Source organism: Cryptotermes secundus, unplaced genomic scaffold (genome assembly GCF_002891405.2).
Source record: "Cryptotermes secundus unplaced genomic scaffold, Csec_1.0 scaffold136, whole genome shotgun sequence".
NCBI lineage: Eukaryota > Metazoa > Arthropoda > Insecta > Blattodea > Kalotermitidae > Cryptotermes > Cryptotermes secundus.
The window spans coordinates 417,119-443,654 of record NW_019718618.1 but is presented as its reverse complement, the minus strand read 5'-3'; the positions used below and the strand labels follow the sequence as shown (position 1 = coordinate 443,654).

Here is a 26,536-nt window from a genome sequence, read left to right as displayed (position 1 = left end):
TGAGGAGCTTCATAACTTGTACTCTTCTCCAAGTATAATTGGAATGACCAAGTCAAGGAGGATGAGGTGGTCAGGGCATGTAGCACGAATGTCGGAGAGCAGAAATGCATATAGGATATTGGTGGGAAAGCCGGAAGGAAGGAGAACACTGGGAAGACCAAGGCGTAGGTGGATGGGCAATATTAAAATGGTCCTTAGTGAGATAGCATGTGATGCTATGGATTGGATTGATCTATTTCAGGATGGGGACCGGTGGAAGGCTCTTGTGAACACGTTAATGAACCTTCAGGTTCCCTAAAATTCTGGGAAGTTCTTGTGTACCTGCGTAATTTGCTGCTTCTCAAGAAGAGCTCAGTTCCATGAGTGAAGAAGCGGCCAAAGCCCAACAAAGGGCTGTAGAGCAATAATAATAATAATAATAATAATAATAATAATAATAATAAGAACAACTCACAGACTTTACGATGCGTAACGCTTTATTTAACATAAAAAGGAATCGCATTTTATATACAGAGCGCATTTTCTTCTAAACATCGTTAAAGTGGTTGGTCTTTACAAACGAGTCTCGGTGTTTTCTGTGGTGTAAGAGCTCACTGAGTTACTTGATCCTACACACTGTAGGTAGGACTGCTTTGGCGGTGGATCGGCCCATCGCAAGGCCGCTGCCAACACACAGAACAACACAAACACACAATAATCACACATAGACATCCATGCCTTGAGTTAGATTCGAACCAACGATCCCAGCGTTCGAGTGAGCGGAGAGAGGCCGTGCCTTAGACCGCGCGGCCTCTGTGCTCGTCACTTCTTGAGTTTGAGGTCTGAGCTACTGCATGAATGAGTTAATGACTTTCTTATCGTTCCGTGAAATCTCAAAATTAAAATTATATTACGATTTCAAATTTCCAACGAATTTCATATAATGTTAATTAATGAATAATTTATAAATATAATATTCTGGCATCGATTTGTTGCCGGTACGTCTCACAGTGGGTATTGCTGTTCTTGTCCGCTTGCTTTTGTTGTTTCTCTGGACGTAATGAGTTGTTTCTGCCTCGCAGTTCATGCTACGTTGAACCAAGTAATTAACGTCGAAAGCTGAAGCCCATTTCGATTAGGTATATATCGGCAACGGACATTTTTTATTTTATATTTTGTAGTCAGTGTTCACAAGTTTATTTAATGAAATCTACCGGGTGGCACAGTCACACGCCCCTATACGTCACAACATTATATTGTGCTTGAACTAAATATTTTCAAGAAATTAGAAATATCACTTAACAGGAAATAATATTTTTTATAGATCACACCTTTTCTCCTTCTTCTTCATTGGCAAAACAGCCCCTTTTTAGTCATAGCCTTCCTTAGAAGATTCTGCCAAATTGATTTCGTAACATTAATTTTTTTACAAGGCAAGATTGGTAGCCTTGTGTCCAACCTCCCAACCTGGAGGACCAGTTCTCTATTCATGTCCCCCAGTGAGTGGTGGCCCAGTAATACCCCCAGACGCCGGGTGCCCTTTACGTCACCTACGACCCGCAGGGCTACGGTGGAGGTATTCTAACCCGCCTCCACACGGGTCTCACTTCTTATTAGGATAATACGATCCAGAAAGCTCTGATGGGCTGGACATGTGGCTAGTTTGGAAGATAAGAAGAAAACATACAGAATACTTTTTAGGGAAATATTTGGTGGACCAGGTAGGTTTTGCGGTAAAAAAAATACTAGATTCTTATTCAGGGAATTCTCTGTTAGAACCTCTACTTTTTTTTATTGCCAGTCGGGCGGGACTAAGTCCCTTGTACTGCTGCCACTTCTGGCCTATTGTACCAGCCCCAGATGATAGGTGAGGGTGATTGTGGGGCAGTTGGTGGAATGAAGATTGTCAGGGGAAACCGAAGTACTCGGAGAAAACCTGCCCTAGCGCCACTTTGTCCACCACAAATCCCACTTGACCAAGTCCGGGATCGAACCCGGGCCGCCGCGGTGGGAAGCCAGCGACTAACCGCTCGAGCTATGGCGCGGCCCGAACCTCGACTTAGACGCCGTATATACTGATTTAGTTTTTTCATGTAGTTTCCGTGCAAATGCCTCCATTACGCCGCCAATGTCTCCTTCCAAATCTTTTCCGGTTCATCATTCATTCTACAGTTACACGCTGTGCAGTTACTGTCGGCAGCGCGTAAAGTAACACATGTTAGTGATCTGTCGGGCTACACGGTGTCGCATTCCAGGAGGCAGTAATGTAATGTGGCGTGTCGCCAGAAAGCCCAATGGATGTGGAGATCAGGGTTCACTTCCTAAGCAACGACCAGCTTTCCCGCTACAACGCTACAATCGGACCGCACCCATTGCTTTACAGCGGCTAACAACTTAACCGTGGAGTTTCCACCGTTACACACGAACTGTAGAAGCAGCGGGCGGAACGAACCCTTCGACATGGTGTTCTCTGTTGAGTCCGAGTGCAATTTATAGAACTGCAGCTTCAACAAGAGACCAGTTCATTTCAGGCGACGAAAAGGGAAGTCTCAAAGCTGATAGTGATATTCTCGAGCACCAAGGCAATCGGACCCGAGAACGACTGCCCTGGCAAGGACCAGCAGCATATACAAAACAGAGACACGTCCTCTCGTTAGAGAGGGCGCCCACAAAAAAAAAATACCGTAACTGTCAAGCTGTAATAAATATCTGGTCATAAGCACCAGATGGGTCTCGACACCAAGACTTATTGACTGACTGACCGTCAGTCGCAATGTGACTTTGACTCTGAGACGATGTCAGCTTGCATTTGACCTTAGAAGAGTAGCCAGTTTGGCTTCGACTGTAGCAGAGTCAGTAATTGTGATACTGAAACTGTGAATAAGTGCACTTGCAAGTAGAGGAGATTGGCCAATAAACATAGGCCTATTCGCCAAATCCGAAACCTGCGTGAATTTACTTGTCGAGTTACATAGGCAACACGCGACAGTTCATTTTGTACAGCTGCTTTTCATGTGCGAGATGCGTTTGTCAAATTGAATTAACCTTTTTTAAGTTAAGGAAATGTAATTAATGAGTTTATGCCAGGAACTATGCGTGGTAACCTTGGAATACTCAGATTCGATAGCGCTGCGTTTGTTGTGTTATCAGAGGGAGGGGAGTTGAGGTCTGAGGGAGTGCATGTTGCATGTTCGTGTGTTGAGGCCAGTTTATGGGCCAGATTGTTATACAATTCGGATTTCGGGCCCTAAATTCCGTGGTTTGTGACAAAGCGACAAGTGATATTTCTTCCGACGTACAACAGACTTCTCGAATATATTTCATCGCATCACTGCAATAAATTACGAGTTCTTTCTGTAAATTAACCACAGAATAATTCCTGTTTGTACTTTATCTCATTTATGTGTTCACACGAGGTTAATAATGTAGGAAAACGTGGAATTAATGAGGTAACTGAGCAAACAGCTCAGCTCTTCTTAGCTTAACCTACAGCTGTGCAAACGTCAGTAAGCATCTACTGGTCGTGAAATGTGGGCACAACCTCTGTTGTCTAGTTGTCAGAGTTCCTGGCTACAGATCCAGTGGCCCGGGTTCTATTCCCCGTGCTACCAGATTTTTTCTGAGAAGTAGTAGGCCTGGAACGGGGTCCACTTAGCTCCTTGAAGATAATTAAGAAGCTCTTTCAAGGAAATACCGGCTCCGGTCTAGAAAACCGAAGCTAACAACCGTGGGAATCCGTTGTGCTGACCACGCGACACCCTCTGTCCGCTAAATTTGGCACTAACTTCGCCGACAAGCGGCGGTCGCTCTGTCGGTAAAGTTCGCTTTTGTTTTTTGTTAGATCAGTTTCGTCTCAAAAACAGTAAGAGTTGGCATGGAGGGGGAAGTGGTTTGTAGGGAATAAATATCGTTATTAATTTTTCCTCATATCGTGTATTCGAAATGACAGCCTTTTCTGGTGAACATTTAGCAAGGTACGACCATGATTCTTTTGTATTTATTGCTAGTGGGGTGGGACAAAGTCCCTTGTTTTGCGGCCACTTCTGGTCTATTGTACCAGCCCCAGATGATAGGTGAGGGTGATTGTGGAGCAATTGGTGGAATGAAGATTGGCAGGGATACTCGGAGAAAACCTGCCCCAGCGCCACTTTGTCGACCACAAATCCTACTTTACCAGACCCAGGATCGAACCCGGGCCGCTGCGGTGGGAAGCCAGCGACTAACCGCTTGAGCTATGGCGCGCTCCACCATGATTCTTACAGACACGCGTGTTGGACCTTAAAATCGAGTATTTTTGTCTTTTGAAATGTATTATGTAGAGAGAGCTTTAGTGGATCTCAGTATCAAATTTAATGAAAACCAGTTCAGCGATATTTGGCTTGTTACATCGGGGCAGACAGAAATTGTGAGGCTAATGGTGCGCAGTTCTGCAACTTTTCTTTGCCACCGCACCACAAGTGGAATCCATCCGTCTTTTTTCGAAAACTCTGTGTTATTAACGAAATACGCGTTGAAAATTCAACGTGACACTCGAGCAGTTTCCATCCCGATCTACGATTTCCACAGATATCCCTTCCATTAATCGACTCTTACAAATTATATTCCTTGAGACATCGTTTTAAATAGCGATTTCACTGCACATGCGCGCTATGAATATGAACAAAGTGTGTGATAAAATAAACATCATAATAATAGACCAGAGGTACTTTATTTTAGAAAGTTTCTGGCTCTGTAATACCAACCGACGACAATAATGTGGCATGTATACCCATTGTCAGGCAATAACCGCGGCACCATTGACTCTAAAACGGCCGTTGCTAGACAATTACATATAATCAACAGAAGAACAATGTTTTCTATGAGATCCGTGCCGAAATATTATAGACAGGACGGTTGATTGGTAAGTTCGTTGATGGTTGATTCAATTGATATTTGCAGTTTTGAGAAGTGAAAATCTGGTAGCTGAGGCCGGGGCATTTCGGGATCACAGAAGAATAGGAACGTCCACCGTTGGAAGCCGCTACGAAGCAACGACTAATGAAAATATAAAGCTGTAGTTACTTTCTGTAAGCGTTCAGTAAATCCGATGACCAATCTGAATCCCGCCTATAGTCAATCAATCACGTGATGTGTTAGCGTCTGTAGTGCTGAAGTCTCTTGCTGTCATCTTCTGGTCCTGTCGTTACTAACAGACAAGTTTTGCTCCTGGTTTCCATGGACAGGGCAACAAGGGACAAAGAGTGCCCCACCTCGAGTATTACTCCTATATGGATTATTTTTTAAAATTTTAACTGCATTGTATCATCTCTAGAAATCAAAATAAGGTACTCTCCTTCCCCCGTACTTTTCTCCTACTCTTCGCGATCTCTGCCTTAGTTTAGTCTTGTTCTGCCGTAATGTCAGACGCTCCTAAAGTGTTCGAGGAGTTCAGCGTCACCTCGTCTTCTCGTGTGTCTTGTGTCGTGTTGTATATTAGCTTTCACTTGCTCTAGTCTAAGGTAACGCAGTGCCATCGATGTTAGCTCAGCAGAAAGCAATGGATGTCTTCTCGAGGGATTCGCCTCCAGCAGCTGAAGTTTCCTGATTCAGGATGTTTGGATTTCAGTGTAGCAAAAGGCGAAGGATGATGTTTTTATAACCAAAAGGAAACGCGTAACAAACCTGTACACAGACGTTGCGTTCTCTTATGGCCGCGCCAGAGCTCAAGCGGTTAGTCGCTGGCTTCCCACCGCGGAGGCCCGGGTTCGATCCCGGGTGTGGTCAAGTGGGATTTGTGGCGGATAAAGTGGCGCTATAGCGGGTTTTCTCCGAGTACTTCGGTTTTCCCCGCCCATCTTCATTCCACAAAAGTCTCCATCATCATAATCACCCTGGGCAGGTACAATAGGCCAATCACTGGCCGCCGTGCCGAGTGGACCCAGCTGGACTCCATCCCCCACTAAGCGAATTAAAAAAAAATTAATTACGTTCTCATATACCGTTACTTTACTGAAGATATTAACTAAACATTTTTATTTATGCAAATTGTCTCCATAAACTTCTCGAATTTAATCAAAATTATTCCAGTCGTTTTAGAATAAACCGCTGTTTTGTATTTGGAGGCCACGTGAAGAGCAACTTATTTTTAAGTCTAGGAAGTTTACATTCACTCAGCATAACTACAGGTAAAGTTGTCCCTGTCCTTAACTAATTAAGCACTATGCCATGAAGGCGTGTGGGGGAGTGGATGTATAGACCCACGTTTTCTTGACCTCGGCACTACTTGGAGCTGAGTGGTCAACTTTACGCCCCTGTCGCTTTACCCCCGGGGAAGGAAGGAACCCCCGGTACCCATTGGATATGAGCCTGGGTGGACCCCAGAGCCGGTCTGGATGACATGGAGAAGAGAAAATTCTTGACCCTACCGATTCGTCAGCCGTATAGCCCGTAGCCAGTCACTACACCGACTGAGCTATCGCTGCTCATCAACCTATGATAGACAGACTCTTAAACACGTAGTAGGAGCAATACCTGCTCAACTGCTGAGGCGCTAATGAGGCGAGTATGGCTGATATAAACGAAAGGGGTGCTCTGAGAACGTGTAAATTTACCAAAATCCCTAGATCGAGATTCACGATCACAACTCTGTCTCATATTTATCCTTCGTATTTGGAAAATTATAAACGCAAAATACAGGGTGTTTTAAGTTAGGTGACGTTGGTGGCCATGAAACTCCTTCCCCATATTGAGCAGGATTCAGCGACGACATGACTCTCTGCTCAGAGACCACGAAGAAAATTCGAAATACGGCATTTTCTGTGGGAAGTTTGGCGCCGACTTGTCGATACATGGCGAACGTAACTGTAACACTGTATTTGCATCAAGAAACTGACACGTTTATTACTCAGCAGCCTGAATTATACGTCAGCAGTGACTGTACAGCAGATTTCGTAACTTAAAATCTACTTCCCCGGTAATTCGTGTTGTGTTGTCGGACACAGTATACTCGAGGATTCAGGTGACCCTGTGTTTAGCGAGTCCTCCAGCATGGCTCTTCTGTTTCCTGTTGTATGCTGAAACTCGAAACTAGTAACTCCGTAATGACCGTGTAACGACCTGTTCTGCTATTTGATCCTGACTCACCAGTAAAGGTTTCAAGACACAGTATGTGAGATCTAAGATCCTTCGGGAAGTACATGTTGTCAAGTGTAGAGGGTGCGCGTGACTTATAAGATGGGTTTTGGATTTGATTTATTGCACCTTATATATTCACAGCTTGGGACTACAAGCAATAGAGCGCTGTCGCTGATCTACACACTTTACAATTCACCGTTACACACGTACTAGGATTCTCAGTCTTCACTAGTCGTGTCCTGGCAACGGATTTATCACATCTCACTGTAACTTCAAATCACATGTAGTGTTATTTTCACATCCTAGTTCTCATTTTATCAATATTCTGCAACTGCCAACTTAAATTCAAGTTCATATCCCGGCAGGCTCGGACTCGGAACTCGACTCTACTACTGATCTGATCGCTTCTTTATAACCACTTTACACGGACCACACGACGAGCACAGCCTCTATTGTTAAGAAGGCTTGTTGACTGGACCGTTTCTTAGCAATGAACATCATATTATTGCGCGCGTACCTTGCACGGGAATATGTTACAGAGTCATTGCCTAATAATGGTCAACACGTCTGAATATCGACGTTACTGTCGTCTGGGATACGACGCCGTGTAGTCTTGTAGCTATCAACTTACAAGACTGCACGGCATCACCTCCAAGAGGACCGAAGTATTAACGCTGAAATCATGGTCTGTTTTCAGAGTATCTCATGTCGGGGAGTCCGCGGACGTACCCCACCACGAGCTCGTGTAAAGCACCGAAATCACCAGCTGGGGTGCAGATGTCAGGAGGTGGACCCAGTAGCAAGGATTTTCTGCAACCTGGTGATACAGCGGGACTTGCTCCGGCGTCCAAGACTAGCACCGTCACCAGCCAACACCGGTGAGTGAGCAAGTACAGTCCGTCTTGTTATTCTTGTCCGCTGTCAGTAGAATGCGCAGTCGGTTTGGTCGAGTCCAGTGAGAGGATTGTAGCGTCTGTATGGGTTGTAAGGGGACCATATAGAATATCAGTGTCCCTCCCAGACTACAGTTGCAGCCACTTCCCCGCTACGTTTTGACCAATTTCTCGTGCGCAGCCGAGAAATCAGACGTGAACACACGGCCAATACTTTGTGGCTTTATCCTGTTTAGGAACTTATATAAACAACGATGACAAAGAAGAATTTGAGAGATGATCAGATTGGAATATTAACGGGGAAGATCGTCAAATAAGCCCATTTGGATGAAATACATGGGTTTACTGAAAGAGGATCTGCCCGAATGAAAAGGAATTGATTTAAAGGCAGTGAACATGCTTTGTCATATAGAGGGTGTATGGTTGTTTTCCTGAAGATACCATCTATGGATTGTGAGCCGGGATAGCTCAGTCGGTATAGCGACTGGCTACTGGCTGGACGACCGAGAGGTCGTAGTTCGAGTCCCGGTGGGGGTCAAAAATTTTCACTTCTTCATGTCATCCAGACCGACTTTTGTGTGCAGCCAACCTCCTACTCGCCATCCAGACCGACTTTTGTGTGCAGCCAACCTCCTACTCGCAGGGTACCGGAGTTAAAGCAACCGGTGCGTGAAGCTGACAACTCACCTCAAACTAGTGCCGATGTCAAAAAATGTGGATCTACACATCCACTCCCCCATACGCGTTCATGGCGTAGTGCTTAAATAGTCGTGCACATGGACAACTTGACGTTTTATGTAATAATTCAGAAACGAAGTAGGTGCGGTTAGTCTCAGATGCGAGGCTGATGTTTTTAGTCCGTGTAGTACTTTCGACAATGGTGCTGCCTCGTCTTCTCGACTACTGAATACTTATACGGAGAATCGAACCCGAATTTCCTCCTTTATTTTGATAATTATAATTTCATGACGCCCGAAAGTTCTTTGCTCCATTTTATGTGCTCAGAATTCTAATATCCCAGAAGAATAAGTGAAGAGGGGGGGAAGTAGATTGAGTTGGTTTTGGTAATGTTTCATAAAGTTGGGAAGGGAAAGCGTGTTATTGGAACACGAAGAATGGGCGGACGGTTAATGCAAGCAAAGACACGATAGAGTAGATCAGTGGGGAAGGCGGGCGTGGTGGGATGAGAAGGTCGGCGTGGCGTCTGGTGGAAGGGGTATTAATTGAGTTTTAGATACGGATGAACTTAGAGACACGTGTTTCCTGTTGCACGCTAATCGAGTTACATAGCCTGCCCAATCCAAAATGTTTACGGGGATATTTACAGAACAAATTAACAGTTGGTCTGAGTGTGCAGGATGAAAGCTCAATATAAAGATGGCTAGTAAATTATTTTAAATTGTAGAAACACTTGAAAATGTGGGACGGGTGTGTAAAATGGAGACAGGACTGACTGCCTACACAACGGCATAAAGGAAAATAAGAGAATGAGTAATCCAAAATTAAGTAAACAGCAAAAACAGCAAACATGTTGGTATAGGAGTAAATTTCTAGTTTCATATTTTGGATGTATCGATCAAAACTCTACCGGGGCACCCTCTGTCCTGACTGAGATGTTCTGTGTGTTTTCTCAGTACATAACTTGTACTCCTCGCCAGTCCTTCAGTCGAGTAACATAAGCATGGAACGTAGCACGCATGGGGAGAAAAGGAATTCATGTAGTAAGATCAACAAGTTCGTGACGATGCTACATTGCTACAAGTAAATGTGCTTCTGGACATTATCCGTCGTCCTGTCTATTTTCTAAAAAAAAACCGTCCTGTTTATTTTTCAAAAAAACAACGTTTCGGAAACTGGATTCTGTCCCCGTCCTCAGTTGGGCCCAATAGATAGAGCTAGCCCCTATCTCCGGGGACAGAACCCAGTCTCCGAAACGTTGTTTTGAAAAATAAACAGGACGGTTTTTTAGAAACTAGACAGGACGATGGATAATGTCCAGAAGCATATTACTTACTCTGTAGTGTTTTGAAGGGAAAGCCAGATTGGAAGAGACAACTAAGAAGACGTAGACCTACGTGGGAGGATAATATTAAAGTGGATTTTAGATAAATTTGTTGGGGTTATATCTACTTGATTCGTCTGATCCAGGATTGGGACTAGTGACAGGATCTTGTGAACACGGTGATGAACATTGGAGTTGCATCTAATGTTGGGAAATTATTTAATAATTGAGAGACTGGCAGCATCACGAAAAGGACCCATCTTCACTCAGTCAGTTATAGGTATATGTAATATCACATTAAATAAATTAGTATGGAATTGTCTGTATATGGGAGTGTGTTTAATTCGTTTTGAATCACCCTGTGATAGAATGAGGGTTTAAAATGGAGGTTGGAGAAACGTATTGCTGTGGGAACAGACGTAAGCCCATGAAGAGATAACTTCAGGAAAAATTCCAGTCATTAAGAGAGACATGTTGAAAGAAGCCTTGTCCTTAACACTACGAATGCTCGCTTGTATAACCTGGTTACGCAGCCCAGAGTTCATACCTGCAGTAGGCAGTTCAGGAAGGCGCCGACGCGTCGCGACGTTCAGATACCTGCAGCGATGTAGGAAGAACATTGTGGTTACCGTGTCGCTGCTCACTGCAACCCTGACTTATGACCCCTTGCACATACGTGACCACTTAGGCCACTGTCGCTCCGAATTTTATTGCAAATGGCAAAGAGCAAAGTAAAGGAGTTTTGTGTCTCGCGATACGGGGCGGAAATTTACGTGTTGCGGGATTGTATGGGGTTCTGGAATAGAATATACAACAAAAGAGAAGTGGAGAAGATCAGGATGTTGTGTCGTGACGTGGCACGGTCTCGCGTTTTGCTTCCTGAAGGAGAATCAGAAACTGGAGACTTCCTGACGCGCAAATAAGAGCGCCGTTGCCGAGAGTGCGACTTCCTCTCAACGTAATGTCACAGAATACGGGCTTAGAAGAGGCTCTTGTCGAGTCCATTAATTTGTTAGGATCTGGGGTTCTCAGAGCTGTAACAAAGAACAGTATTTTCTTGCGGCGTGTGACGCCGTGTAGTTCAAGACTTTTCAAAGGAACATGTCGCAACAGATTTGAGGTACGAAGAGTAATCCGAAACAATGTAACAAAATTCGTCTATTTTGAAAATATTTTTCATTTTCTTTAACAGATGCATCTACATAGAGTCATTATTTGATTTAAAATTTATGTTTAAATATTCAACAACAATTCTATAAATTTCTCCGAAAATTCTGATCCTTGTCTTCAATTTTATGAATATATAAGTATATAAAGGGCCGCGCCATAGTTGGAGCTGCGGCCCGGGTTCGAGCCCGAGTCTGGTCAAGTGGGATTTGTGGTCGACAAAGTGGCGCTGGGGCAGATTTTCTCCAAGTATTTCGGTTTCCCCTGCCAATATTTTTTTTTTCCTTTTGTTTTTCCCTTGGCACTACAGACCCAGTAGGCCTAGGCCTGCCTCCATGAACTTCTCCGTTCACTTCGGTTTTTCTCGATCTTACACATTCGGTAGGACTCCTTGGGCGGGTGATCAGCTCGTCGCAAGACCTCTACCTGTACACAAACACAGAAAAACTCAAACATACAAACTAAACATCCATGCCCTGAGTGGGATTCGAACCCACGATCTCGGTTTCCAAGCGAGCGAAGACAGTACATGCCCCTTGCAATCTTTGTTCCACCAAATTCTCCATCATCATAATCAGCCGGGCCAGGTACAATAGGCCAATCAGTGGCCGACGTGCCGAGTGTACCCAGTTGGACTCCAACCCTCACTATGAGAATAAAAAGCGTATATATATATATATATATAGAGAGAGAGAGAGAGAGACGACATATCTCAGTCGGTATAGCTACAGACTGGATTGCTTGGGTTCAATTCCCGGTGTGGGTCAGAAATTTTTCTCTTCCCCACAGCGTCCAGACGGACACTGGGGTCCACCCGGATTTCTATCTAATGGGTACCGGGGGCTCTTTTCTCTTAGGTGTAAAGTGGCCGGTCCGTAAAGCTGGCTTTTCAATACGCCTTTATTTCGTGATGTTTAACTAATTAAGCACAAGGACAACTTTACGTATAATTGATACGGGTGTCTCAGCATGACGCAGTTCCTGTCTGGACAATATAATGTCTAATTGTAGGGCGATGAATGAATGATGAATTGCAGTGTGTGTGGGAGGAAGGAGTCGAGTCCTAAGCCTTACCTAATCCCCAAATTTTGCTGGATAACAAGCGCTGCTCCGTGTAGCGGTATATAAATAGGAACGTCGGTTTCTAGTCCCAAGTGTACATATGCCACTTTACCATAAACCTGTTCTTGCTCTGTTTTGAAAGCCTCCCCCCTCTCTCGAGCAATGTGCGCGTCCCTGACTGCGATGTATACTTACCGTTACCATGGTGATAAGCTTACTCTCTCATTTTACCTCCCTACAAATAATTGCTTCCCAACTGAGAACAAGAATGCTACATATCTAGAAAGTGGCATGCAAATTTAAACACAAAACGGTTCACGAACAGCAAACACAGGAACACAGAGGCTCTGTGTGTATTACAGCGGGGAGTGTATTGTCTCTCCCATTCACGTGACCGCACCCCATTTCCGGTCCGACAAAATTCGTGCGTAAGTACGTCGTCGGTCTTTGGAAGATACCAAGTTCGACTCTCATAAGAGGTACCGAATATCCTTACGAACGGTTTGCTTCCTTCTTCATGTTCATTCGTTAATAATGTCATGTTTTATGGATCACAGTCCTGTTAGGGGCAAAAATGTTCTTTCCACAGAGTCCAGACCGGTTCTGCGTCACCAGGTCTCCTATCCAATGGATACTGGATGCATTTTCATTGGAGGTAAAGCGGTCAGAGCGTGAAGCTGACCACTCACCTCCAATTAGTGTCGAGGCCAAGAAAACGCGTTTGTATACGTACACCTTCATGGTGTAGTGCTTAATTAGTTAAGCAGAGAGACAACTTTACCCTACCCTTTATTTTCAGTATTGATATTGAACCTCCTCGTGTATACGTGATCCATGTGGGGGTGGGTCGGCGTTTCGGACGAACTTTCTGCGTCCAAGTTCACGGTCGGAGTCAGTTGAATAAATGATTGTTCGAATAAAAGCCTGGAAGTCCACCACTTCCACGGAGAGAGAGAGAGAGTGTGCCAGGTTCAGGCCAGTAGGGGGGTGCACAAGGAAATGTGATGAAAAACAGCCATTCTCAGGACGGCTGAGTAAAACAAAAATCATTTTGTGCCCTGGAGATGGGAGCAGAACGATCTGTCGAAGTTTCCGCAGTGCAGTCCACGGAGCGCAAACAACCAGCAAAATGATGAACACAAACATTGGGCAAAGGAGCGGACTGACCTTCATGTTAGCGGACACAGACTGTGTTCACTGGGATCTATCGAGCTTTTCCTCAGCCCCTCCAAGTAAGTGCAGGAAAAGTATCTCCACTATGTGCCGTCTAAAGCTTGTATATAAAGTGAAGACTTCCCGCCCTAGCTACCATGACTGTCTGGAGTCAGTATGCAGTGTTTCGGAGACTGTCCGTGCTCCCATCATCAGAAGTTGGCGTATTCTCACGGTACGAAGAAAGATCGAGAAGAGAAATTTGCAGGGACGTGACAAATGTTCCCGGTCACCTTTCTGGTAGAGGTACCTTTGAAGGGACGGCAAATCCTCAGGAAGTGCAAGAGGTAAAGTGGTGGTCCGGGGCTTCACTCCTTATGATAATTTATACAAAAAGTGAAAGGCATGAGGAACGGTGAACACAAAGAGACGACGAAAGGGAGACAAGAGAATGGGAGAGGGAGGTACTCGTTAGAGACGCTACATTTTAAAGAGGAGACTGATAAGGAAATGTCCTTGTTTCGAAGATCCCGAGGCAGTGCCCCTAATGGAGATACGTTTTAGATAGGATGAATCGTTGGGAAGTGAATAAGGTAAAGCGTTAGGAAGTGGACTTTGGCTTCCCACCGCGGCGGCCCGGGTTCGATCCCGGGTCTGGTCAAGCGGAATTTGTGGTGGACAAAGTGGCGCTGGGGTAGGTTTTCTCCGAATACTACGGTTTCCCCTGCCAATCTTCATTTCACCAATTGCACCACAATCACCCTCACCTATCATCTGGGGCTGGTACAATAGGCCAGAAGTGGCCGCAGTACAAAGGGACTTAGTCCCACCCTACTAGCAATAAGAAAAAGCATGGACTATGACAGGGACAAAGAGAAGTGAAAGGATTGGGGAGGGGGGTGCGTTGTGACACTTTCTTTCTTTCAGTGGGCGGCAGGAGACAGAACAGTGTTCTTGCTTTGAAGGATCCCGGGCAGTGTCTGCTCCTCCTTCCTGTAGAAGTAAAGTGGAGCTTACACTGTGTGTGTGGGGTGGGGGGTGAAAACTATATCTCCGATTTTGAAGTTTGCCAGGCAGTGCCCGCTTGTCCTGGAGCTTTCGCAGAGTCGGAGATCTTATGACGCAGCGCGGACCGCAAAGGTAACACCCTTGTTCCTTGTTTACTTACCATTGGTCCTACTTCTCGGGTTTTTAATTCCTGTCTCCCATTTTGTTTTTATCCTGCCCGAGGTCGGGGAACTGCATAGGGGAATCCCGTGTATCCTGATAATGCTCATCGGGTACAGTCGGGAACGAGTGAATTTCTCTACACGGGGTTAGACGGCCGAAGATAGTCAACGGATGGGAACTTCGTATCCTACGTCATTAGCACCTGTCTCGCAAATCACACCCCGTCACAACCACAAAGGTAGTAAGCGCCATTGTCATTGCTGGAAAACCTTCACACGCCAAGGAACAGACCAAGGATGACAGATGTGGATTTCTCCTAACCAACTAACTAACTAACTAACGTCATGGAGCTGAGTCCTTCTTGAGAAGCCTCCAATTTTGCAGCTACTCAAGAACTCCCAAGCAATTTATGGCTCCAGAAAGTTCATTACCGTGTTCACAAGAGCCCTCCACTGGTCCCTATCCTGAGCCAGCTCGATCCAGTCCATACCATCCCTTCCTATCTCTCTTTGAGATTTAGTTTAATATTATTCACCCATTTCCGTTTTGTTTTTCCTAGTGGTCACTTTCTTTCTGGCTTTACTACCAATATCCTATATGCATACAGGCACACTAATTCAGTTATGACGACGTTTCGGGGACACGTGCTGTAGAAAGTCGACACTTGTGGTTAATTTTGTTGTGTGGCTTGATGAATGGGCACCGACGTTTCGCTGGAAGTTTTCGCCTTCTTCTTCATGGTACAGTAGATGGAATGTGCCCGCACGACTCTCGGATACTGAAATATCAGAGAGGATCCCACAGAACAGTGGTACCATAGACAACGCACTGTAACGCGATTGGTGGGCAACGTAGCGCCATGCCTCATGTGCTGACACCTATGTGTCATTCATAGGAAACAGTATTTCTGCGAATTCTTTGTAGGTGTCTCCGCGTACGCGGGAAACTAGCCCCATAGTCTCGATAAAAACAGCGTCGTTAAATTCTCCAAACAAATAGCATTTTTAACGGTTCTTCCAGCCAATTCAGAGCCCAGTCTCTTCTTCAGTTTCGTAATCTTTTTAACAGACGGCAGGACTCCTTGGACTGTGGATCAGCCCGTCGCAAGGCCGCTACCTAAACACAGGGCAACACAAACAGAAAGAAGGCATGCTGACATCAAACATCCATGCTCTGAGTGGGATTGGAACCCACGATCCTAGCGTCCTAGCGAGCGAAGACAGTTCATGCCTTATACCGCTCGGCTGCTGTGACCGGCTGAACAAATAATAATTCAATTCAATTCTTTATTATTTATGTGCCAAGTCAACAGCCGCAAGGCCAATTACAGACAGAGCACAGTGCAGATGAAAGTAATTACATTATAGACAAACACATTATAAAGTCAGAGACAGATTACAGGCAAGCACTGGGGAAAACACAATAATGTAGAAAAGTAAACAAACAAAGAAACAAACAAATGATAATATAGTAATAATAATAATTTAATTAACATAAATTTAAGTGTTATCAGAAGTGAGAAATGAAAAGTATAGATTTTCAGAGGATAATAATAATTCAGTTTATTGTTTTATTGTACATGCAAATAATAATAATATTACTAACAATTATACTATATTTAAAAGTCGTTTGGGGAGAAGATTCCTGGCTCGGAATACGTCAGCATCCCTGCATACAACATTAGGAGCTGCTGCACACCTAGCAGAGGCACATGGACGACTTTACCTTTCGTTAACACGCCAGGATATGTTGCGTTGCACTAGTTATTTGTAAACAGGGATCCTCGTCGTAACTCTTACAGAAACACTCCAGGGCAGTGTTCTATCGCCCTGTTTACCAGTCGGTCTCGTCAGTTTGGACTACAAGTGTACTTAGCATTAGTGGTTGGTAGCACTGAAAAGTGTTATGTATTGAAAATTAATTGATCTGCATTGTGTTAATGACATGTATCATCACTTTTACCTCTCAGCAGGACAAATAATTCGAGTGAAATGTGATAATTATGCCCGTCTGGACGCTGTGGAATAGAAAAAAAGTTCACCATACCGGAAATCGAACCCCAACCTTCCAGGCTGTCAATAAAGCGACTGAGCTATCCAGACTCCGTGAAGACCACCTGAGACATACACTCTTGTTTTGCAAAACCCAGCAAGTTGTCTGAAAGGAGAAAATATTACGGTTTATTTTTTTTTGTGGGGGGGGGGTTGGTTCGAAACTTGGTCGCAGCATCGATTATCATCACTGAGGTTTTGTGTGACTTTCCTTAGTACCTCTAAGGCAAATGCCGGAATAATGCCTTGTCCCTAATAAGACTCGAACTCCGATCCCTCTGTTGGCTACCGACTGGGCAATGAATCTTGCTCTTAATGCCGTTTCTTATGAAGACGCCGTCTTCTTGGATTTCGCCATTAGTAGCCAAAACAATTTTTAAACCACGAAGATGGAAGCAGTACGTTTCTCCGAAACTTTGCTGATCTTCAAACCAGACTACGTAGCGTCATATTCCAGAAGATAGGTCTCTCCACGGAGACCGCTGTGGTAATCTCAGTAGTAACATCCGGCGAGATCCACTGTGTCTTGCTCACGTTTTGCACTGACAATCGAAAAGACCGAAGCGCCACTGGAAATTTGCACTCACTGAAGTCAGGGGTACTTACCCTCCCTTTCGTTTCTTTCAGCCGAGATGCCGCTAAGAATAATTACTCACATTACCTCCTCCCTCGTCTTCCTGTTGCTCTCTCCTCAGCCCACGCCTCCCCCTCCACCTCATGTAACCCTTCTATCAGTGATATTGTAATGACACCCTCCACTGGGCTTGAGACGTCCATTCGTATAGGATGGGAAACGGAGACACACCTTTACGTGATTGTGTACAGTAAGACTAATTTGTGTTGCCGCTGTCTGCAAGTGCGCATGCACAGTAAGACTAATTTGTGTTGTCGCTGTCTGCAAGTGCGCATGCACAGTAAGACTAATTTGTGTTGCCGCTGTCTGCAAGTGTGCGTGTACAGTGAGACTAATTTGTATTACCGCCGTCTAAAAATGCGCATGTACAGTAAGACTAATTTTGTTTCCGCTGTCTGCAAGTGCGCATGTACAGTAAGGCTAATTTTGTTTCCGCTGTCTGCAAGTGCGCATGTACAGTAAGATTAATTTGTGTTGTCGCTGTTTGCAAATGCGCATGTACAGAAAGTTAATTTGTGTTGTCACTGTCTGCAAGAGCGCAGTAAACCAGTGCAGTCGGCGAGATGTGTGCCGTTACTGACAGCCTACGTCTGCTCTGTGACGTTTCTTTTCATTTGAGCATTGTTGTCTTCTGAGGTTTGAATGGTAGAATTTACAAAATTTTGAATGCTTTATTAGCTTTGTAATCAAAATGGTTACTAAAAGTTTCATCTTCTCTAACATTAAGCAATTCAACATTTTCCCTACAGAATACGTTTATCTGTTCGATACGAACAGTAGCGTAGCGTAGTTATTTGAGGTGCTATGCTACAAAGACGAAGGATTCGATACTGGATGAGATCACTGGATTTTTCAAATGACTTAACCTTCCAGCCGCACTATAGCCCTTGAGTCGACACAGCCTCTAACAGAAATGAGAACCAGGAATGTTTGTGGGCCATAAAGGGCGGCCGGCGTGTAAGGCTGACCTTACCGCCATCTGTGAGCCGATTATCTAGAAAATGTGGGAACGTCGACGTCTCACAACCCTATGATCCTCCACGGCCTGTTGCAGGGATAGCTTGGGGCGTAAGGCTGACTATCTCACCGTCATCTGTGGTCCGATTGTCTAGAAAATGTGGGAGCCTCGACGTCTCACAACTGTGTGGGCCTCCACGGCCTGTTGCAGGGATAGCTTTACCATTTGCTTTTCACCTTATCATATGATTCCCAGGATACATAAAAGATCGTTTCTCTAAACAGCATTAATCGGTTAAGATGCAGTGGTTAAGATAAGGTAGAAAGTGGGTCTTGTACCATGAATTTGGAGTCAGTATGGTCATACGAAACATTGGTACATTTCTACTAGACTACACGGCCACTCCCCCAATTTACTCGGGCAGTAATGACTACATTCTGTACGTAAACATGATTCTTCTTTGTATTTAATTAATTGGATTGATCTGGCTCGGGATAGGGACCAGTGGAGGGCTCTTGACAACATGGTAATAAAATGCTCGGAAATTCTTGAGTAGCTGCAGAATTGGCGGCTCCTCAAGAAGGGCTCAGCTCCATGAGTAAGTATTTAATTAATTAAACACCACTCCACGAATACATTGTTGGGGCGTGGAGGTGTTGCTCCACCGTTCTTAACCTCCTTATTAGATGGAGGTGAATGGTCAGCTTTACGGCCCAGGGCTCTGTAGTATGTGGAGAAAATACAAATCTCTTGTCCCTGTCGAGAATTGAATCCCGATTACTCACGCATCAAGCCCGTAGACTAGTCACTATTGCAACTGAGCTATCGCAACTCCCACGTTTTGTACAGCTCTAAATGTATTATTTGTTTAGGTAAACCCGTGTCAATTTCGAGCGATCAGTGCATCAGTGTACACAGCGCAGGCGCGTAACGTGTTGCATAGCGACAGATTTAGTGGTGCGCTCTGATCTCTGCCTCTAATCCCCTTGTGCCCATGTTTCACATTGCAGGGCCTATGTAACTTACTGAGACTCTGGTACAGCCATCCTCAGACTTAGGACTTAATGCGTTTCGGAAAACGGAACATAAGCGGAATTCATTGTAACATGGGACGTATATGGTTAGGTTCCTGAAGCTCAAGGCACACATGAGGACTGAAAGCGTAAATAGTGGAACAAAAAATTTCGGCTGTTGCTAGGCAACGGCACGGTAAACACACTTCCGCCGCAACATATATTGACTACAATATTGGAACGGTGTTCTCTACGCGATCTCATATATAACAAGGACGACTTTACGTTTTCACTTACTAAAGCTGTATCCTCCCTGAAACGTACCTCTACCAGGACGAACGGGTACTGATTGAGAAGCTTGAAAACCGAAGATAGTGAAGTGTTACTTGTCACCTCCCATCCACTTTTTCTTCTATCTTTTTATTCGAGTATGCTTTGAGTTGCATTGTTAGCAGCCGCTACATGGTAACGACTAGCGACGACAGAATAACAGACGGAAGACTTTATGTGTGCCGTGGTTTAGTGGTCTGTAGTGTTAGTTATGTGTTATAAGTGTTCAGTAAATCTAATTATAAATCTATACCCCTTGTCTAGTCCCACGTCTCAGTGCTGTAACTTTAATACGCTATATTTGTTTCGATTTCCGGTCTAGAAAATCGAAATTAACGACCGTAGGTTTCTTTGCGCTGAACACATGACACTCTCTGTCCACTAAAATTGGCACTAACTTCGACGACTAGCGGCGGTCGCTCAGCCGGTATAGTTCTCTTGAGGACTAAAGCCACGGGGTTTTAATTGTTTCGGTTTTATTACAGTCAACAAAGGTACGTAAAACATCATCTTGCTTGTACATTTCACTTCCGATCTCCACGCTTGTAACAAAATGGCGTATGAAGAAAGCAGTCTTCTGGGATTTGGCACCGTATATATGTGGTGTTAACCGACGTTTCGGAGGAACGTATCGCCTCCATCTTCAGGGTAGAAGGAAACAATATAAGAAATCCTGCAAGCGAAGAGACCGTGAGAACCGGTTCTCACAATCTCTTCGCTTGCGGATTTCTTATATTGTTTCCTTCTACCCTGAAGATGGAGGCGATACGTTCCTCCGAAACGTCGGTTAACACCACATATACACGGTGCCAAATCCCAGAAGACTGCTTTCTTCATAGTCACCGCCGTGAAAGCCTCAAATCTTACAAAATGGGGTATGATCGCTGATCGAGTTCCTGTCTCTCTACCTCGTAGATGAATTTCCCTGACAAAGGATTAATGAAATCGATGTGAACAATTAACCGTTCACAGATTGAATGGTACTGGAACAAATACTTCTACCAGTTCTTTACTAATCTACGGATCAAATCTTACTGCCAATTACAAATTCTGAACTGAACCCTGGGTCATTTGTTCATATGAGGACATATCTAGTCACTGAACCCCACCCAACGTCAGTTCAGCCCAATTCATGTCACCACACACCATTACCCCCATAATTCATTTTACATTTTCTTGACACCTGCGTATTTCTCCATGGCTTTCCTTCTCTAAACGTTGTATGAGAGAATGAAAGCTTCGTATCAGACCGATACAGTTTACACGTTGGGGTACCGGAGTTCGACTTCTTGATCCTACCCTCCGGCAACCTGCCTGAATCCTCACAGTATAGTATAGAACTCCTATATTATACATGGGAGTACGCAGTAGCGTAGGAGGTTGAGGCACTGTGCTACAAACCAGAAAGTCGCGGGTTCGATTCCTGATGAGCTCACTGTATTTTCCAGTTGCCATAATACTTCCAGCCGCATTATGGCCCTGAGGTCATCTCAGCTTCTAACATAAATGAGTACCAGGAATCTTCCTGAGGGTAAAGAGCGTCTTGCGCCTAAGGCTGACCTCACCGCCATCTGTGAGCCGATTGTTTAGAGAAAATGTCTGACAGTCCTATGGGCCTCCACGGCCTGTTACTGGGATAGCTTTGTACTAGACCTCTTTCTGTCCCTACTGGTTATTGGTCATTTGTTTCCACTTGCTTTCATACCGTCCTCTTCCATTTCTCTATATTTATTCGTATTTTGTCCCATCTCCTCTTATTCTTGCGTCGTACTGTTCGCCTGATACCTGCTTCAGCGTCGAAACTCCTGAACAGCTTTTCCAATATGTCGTCCTTAAAAATATTCCTTCTTTCTCACCGCAATATGTGGTTCCATTCTTCCCGTTTGGATCAAGTCCTCCTAAGCTTTGATAACGATCTACCAGACTACACCGCGTCACATTGAAGAATACGGTACTCCTCAGAGACAATGCACTAACAATTTCACGCCACGTATAAATATTCTAAGAATGACTCACTGAACGCTCAGTAGGATTTGAGGCTGTTACAGCGGTGGTTATGAACAATTCTGTCTTTTGGGATATAAAGCAACCGGCATTTCGGAGCAACATATCGCCTCCATCTTCCAGGGTCGAAGCCATAAACCAAGCAACAAACCAGCATAAAGAAAACATCATTTTTTTAATGTCAGTGACATATTCCTCCGAAACGTCGGTTCTGCACGGCGGTATATCTCAGAAGATACTAAATTTACTGCTACTGCCGCGCGGTCTAAGGCATGAACTGTCTTCGAAAGCTGGGATCGTGTATTTGAATCCCAGTCGAGGTATGGATGTCTACGCGCGTTAATTCTGTGTTTGTGTTGTTCTGTGTGTAGGTAGCGACCTTGCGACGAGCTGATCCCCCGTCAAAGGAGTCCTCCCGTCTGCGTATAGATTAAGAAACTGAAAAAGCGGCCGAGGTCCAACAAATGTCTGTAGAGCCACAGGTAGATAGAGAGTACAATTAACTGAACATTACAGGGTCTCCATGCCACGCAGGTGTAACCAAACAAGAAGTGTAAGAATTGGGGCGGGGGGGGGGAATTTGTGACTTTCAGTTTCAGGCATCTTACGTAAAGGGTGTCATGTTCTCTTGTGGGAAGTGTGACTCTGTGATCAGCAAAGTGCCTAGTAATACACTTGCTAGAATTCTGCGTTCAGTGGTGGCTGTATTTCTGGTAGGCATCAGGAAAATGCCCCCGGGCACCCTTTCCGATGTACGAGCTTAATGCTGGAGCATTTTCCTTTTCCACACGACGAAACGGATCTGTTACGGACGTCATTATTCCCCTCTTTTTGCGGCCTGCAGAGGAGAAATTAATGATGCACTAAAATATTAACACCCCAGGAAACGGACTCATAGGGTAATAATTCTGACGCTTTTGTTCGCTCGTCTGTAATTGTCTCGACTACGTTTTTACCTACAACATTTGTTCCAAATGCTTGCCACCCCTATAAATATTTAGGACGTTAACAGTGCGGAGGCAAACAGGAAAACGTTTAGATATTCATGTAAGAAATATCTTATTGTTGTCTAATTTGAACCAAGAAATGGAATCCATCGACGTGTTTCAGAGAAAGACAGTGCCTAATGCCAATTTTATGAAAATCCGTTGGCAGCCAACGTTGACTGTTATGTGCGGTTAGAAATACGGGCAGACGAAACAAAATGTGACAAATTTATTGAAGCATTTTTGCAATGTTTCATTGTGAATCGTCCTGTCTAGAAAACCGAGAGCAGCTCTGGGGATCCGTTGCGCTGACCACGGAACACTCTCTATCCGCTGAAGTTGGCACTAACTTCACCGACAAGCGGCAGTCGCTCTCTCGGTCGGTATAGTTCGCTTGCGGACTAAAGCCACTCCAAAAGTAGTTCCATTTATGGCCACAACTTAACAACCTGTAACCTCCCTACATAGAATTTGTACTTTAGAACCGATGCCATGTGTGAGATCGAATTTGCTTAGTAGGGGGCCGACACGCTTTTGTCTGTATAAGATACAATTCATTACTTTGTAACCAGCGGATTGTAAGGTCAGAGACTAAACCCAATATTTATAAATAATTTCTGGGAAGAATTAATGGCCTACTTTTCAAAATCAAGTCAAAGTCAAAGTTGTGTTACTACGGTGGAAGTATTCCAACCCGTCTCCACGAGGACACCTGCTTTCCTTTCACTAGATATTGAGTATTCGTTACGACACGGACCGTATAGAAAATATCTTGTTCAACATTTCTTGTATTGTTGGGTGTGTATTCGTTGCCGCGAGGACGTGTTTACTTAGCCGTTTACTAGTAACTATCGTCTCTTCTGGCTCTTCTGTTTAGGCTTTCAGGCGTTAGGAGGATACACATAGACACACATACACCCAGAGAGCAAGATGATCTCATTAGCCTACTTTTTTCAAAATGAGGAAAGTAAGCCACACCCGACGATGTGATAATGTGCTGCCTGCTCAGGGCTGCTATAACCCTTACGGGAACAATGCCCGAGTTGTGTTAACGGGGGAGAGATGAAGGAAATCGGAAAATAACCCTGCTCCAACTTCGTCAAAATGAATATCACATGAAATCGAGGCTGTGTTTATGGAAGCCAGTCAAATATTGTCTAATTCTGTTCATGACTTTTTTAAGAACTGAGATATGAGGGCCTGTCCTAAGATAGTATATGTGTGCATTTCGTCGCTGTTTCGTTTTTGCTAGGGACTTTGCTCCTTACTTTCAAAATTCAGTTCGGGTACCTGGGGTCTCCTTCGCCGGGGTTGAAACGGCAGGGGCGTGAAGCTGACTACTCACCTCCATCTAGTGCCGAGATCAATAATGGTGGAGCTATACCTTCAGTCCACCATGTTTTATGGCGTAGTGCATAAATAATTAAGCACAGGGACAACTTTACCTTTCACACCCAGTACTAGGAAGTACAAAATGCCGGTTCCGAAGGGCTCTTCGTAATAAGCACATTTCATGAAAATGGCGACAGCTGAAAATTCAATCCGCCTGCCGGCAGAATTAGTGCTACGTGCGGAGTCATACACTCACGCAATCCACCTGCCGGCAGAATTAGTGCTACGTGCGGAGTCATACACTCACGCAATCCACCTGCCGGCAGAATTAGTGCTACGTGCGGAGTCGCACACTCACGCAATCCACCTGCCGGCAGACTTAGTGCTACTTGCCGAGTCATACACTCACGCAATCCACCTGCCGGCAGAATTAGTGCTACTTGCGGAGTCATACACTTACGCAGCACCATTAAGGTTTTATATTCTGAGAGATATGAGTTGGTAATGTTATGTATACGTGACTGGTATTTATTTAGACTTACTGGAATGTGAATGTGAGCTGAAGCGTAGCTTACACAATAGCTTGTACTTCTTTCTTCAGGGCGAGAAGCATTTTCACAACATGTGTTTAATATAATGGAATCACCCTTCTTGCAACCAGAATGTAGATTTTCCGGAGAGGATTCGAGAGACGATGAGACGCAAGACCGGTGTCATAGGGAGAGAATGGGAGATAGAGAAATATAAAAGAGAGGAAAAAATCTCTTCTCGCGAACCGAGAAGGTGTTAAAGAGAGACTGTATAATGTATGGATAAAAGCGCCAGATGCAAGATGATGAAAAATGGGCTCTTATGACACGTGGTCTTTGTGGAATCTTTGACTTAGACCTCCTCAGGGTGGAAAAGAGTATTGAAGTGTGGGGGGGCGGGGGTGCTTTTCTTCTTCTATCTTACCCTGAATAGACTTTGAAGTCAAACGAAACTCGATTAAAAATAGAGTGTTTAGGTGGAGATGGGGAAGCTTGGCTCTGGGGTTGGGAGGGGGAGGCATGACAGTGAGAAGGGTGAAGTAAAAAATGTTAGTAATGGGGATGTGAGATTCCCTGTGTTCAGAGCCCGAATGAATACCTTGAGCGTAAGCCTGGACCACTGTGCTCTCCACATGCGTGTATGTGGAAACTTGTTGGTATTTAGAACTTTCTCTAACATAACATAACACACTATAAACTAACATAAATTTCCAAAGCCTAATATAGTATAACATAAGATGGCATGATCAACATAACCAAACATGACGTAAATAGCCAAGCGTAACTCGCAAAAACTTACATAATATAACGTAAAGTTAAAATAACATATACAACATACATACATAACTTAATCCATCCTAAAGTAACTTAATTTTTTAATTCGCTTAGTGGGGGGTGGAGTCCAACTGGGTCCACTCGGCACGGCGGCCACTGATTGGCCTATTGTAGCTTGCCCCGGGTGATTATGATGATGGAGAATTTGGTGGAATGAAGATTGGCAGGGGAAAGCGAAGTAGTCGGAAGAAACCCGCCCCAACGCCACTTTGTCCACCACAAATCGCACTTGACCAGACCCGGGATCGAAGCCGGGCCGCCGCGTTGGGAAGCAAGCGACTAACCGCTTGAGCTATGGCGCGGCCTATAATATAACATAATACAAGGTAACATGACATACAAAATGCAGCAAAGTTATAACCTGAAACTGAATAACTCAACATAAACTATAAGACACGCGCATGTGCCTACATAATGTAACATAACCTAACATAAATTAACATAATCTGTATGACCTAAAATAGCTTAACCTAATGCTGAGTAACCTGACCTCACGCCCCTGCCCCATTTCACTCCCATTTAACTCATGCGGGATTTATTCGGGTCCTTCGCAATTTGGGGNGGGGTTGAAAATACCACCGCTTTCTGGAAGTTAATTTTATGGAATTTACGAAACATATAGCTGAAATTCCTGTGTTAGAGCTGACTTATTTGTTTACAGATTTTTTAATGATATTTAACAACAATTAATATATAATTTAAACGTTATATTGTAGAATCTAATACATCTGAACTCCATAGAGATGGCTCACCTCTCCTGTCTTTACCAGGAATCTACATCTTTCTCGGTAGCCCAGTCGACATGCAGCCCGTCGCCATACCGACTGAATTTACAGCCGGCTTGTATTGGAATGTGACACTCCCCTCCAACTCGCAGTTCGCTCTTCTTCCTGTGCGTGTCTGCATATGAATAAGCAGAAACTTAATAATTAATAAGTTATCTGATAATTCAGTCAAGGTACTGACGTTTTCCCTGTGTAGTCATAAGTACAGTTTTTACCCTTTCACTCTTAATTCCTGTGAAACAGTAACACAGTTATCGCGTGTGCAAAAACTCCATAAAATATCCGCCCCCTTCTTTCAACCCTTATCGGCCTGATGTTCGTAATTTTATTAAAGCTGCACTATAGGAATAGTCCGCAAGAGATTTATTAATTAATTTAATAGAGAGTTCCTGCAAATGAAATCCGCATTGAAATCATTTTACGAATTAAACCGTTGCCTAGCAGCGTCATAATGCTCTTAGTATGCGATGCCGAGAGATAAATGATAGAGAGTTGGCGCACAGGAATGTATTCGTAAGATTTTCACACGAATAAACAAATA

At 44.3% G+C, this 26,536-nt stretch overlaps 1 protein-coding gene across 2 annotated transcripts in view; it reads left to right on the top strand.

The window, feature by feature from the left end:
* Positions 1–26,536, top strand: part of LOC111861709 (teneurin-a) — a 461,404-nt gene that overhangs the window by 230,666 nt on the left and 204,202 nt on the right. For both annotated transcript variants that reach the window (XM_033750434.1, XM_023846500.2), the window contains one exon: positions 7,790–7,970. In XM_033750434.1, the coding sequence (XP_033606325.1) occupies positions 7,790–7,970 (181 nt within the window). The remainder of the gene's footprint in view (positions 1–7,789; positions 7,971–26,536) is intronic.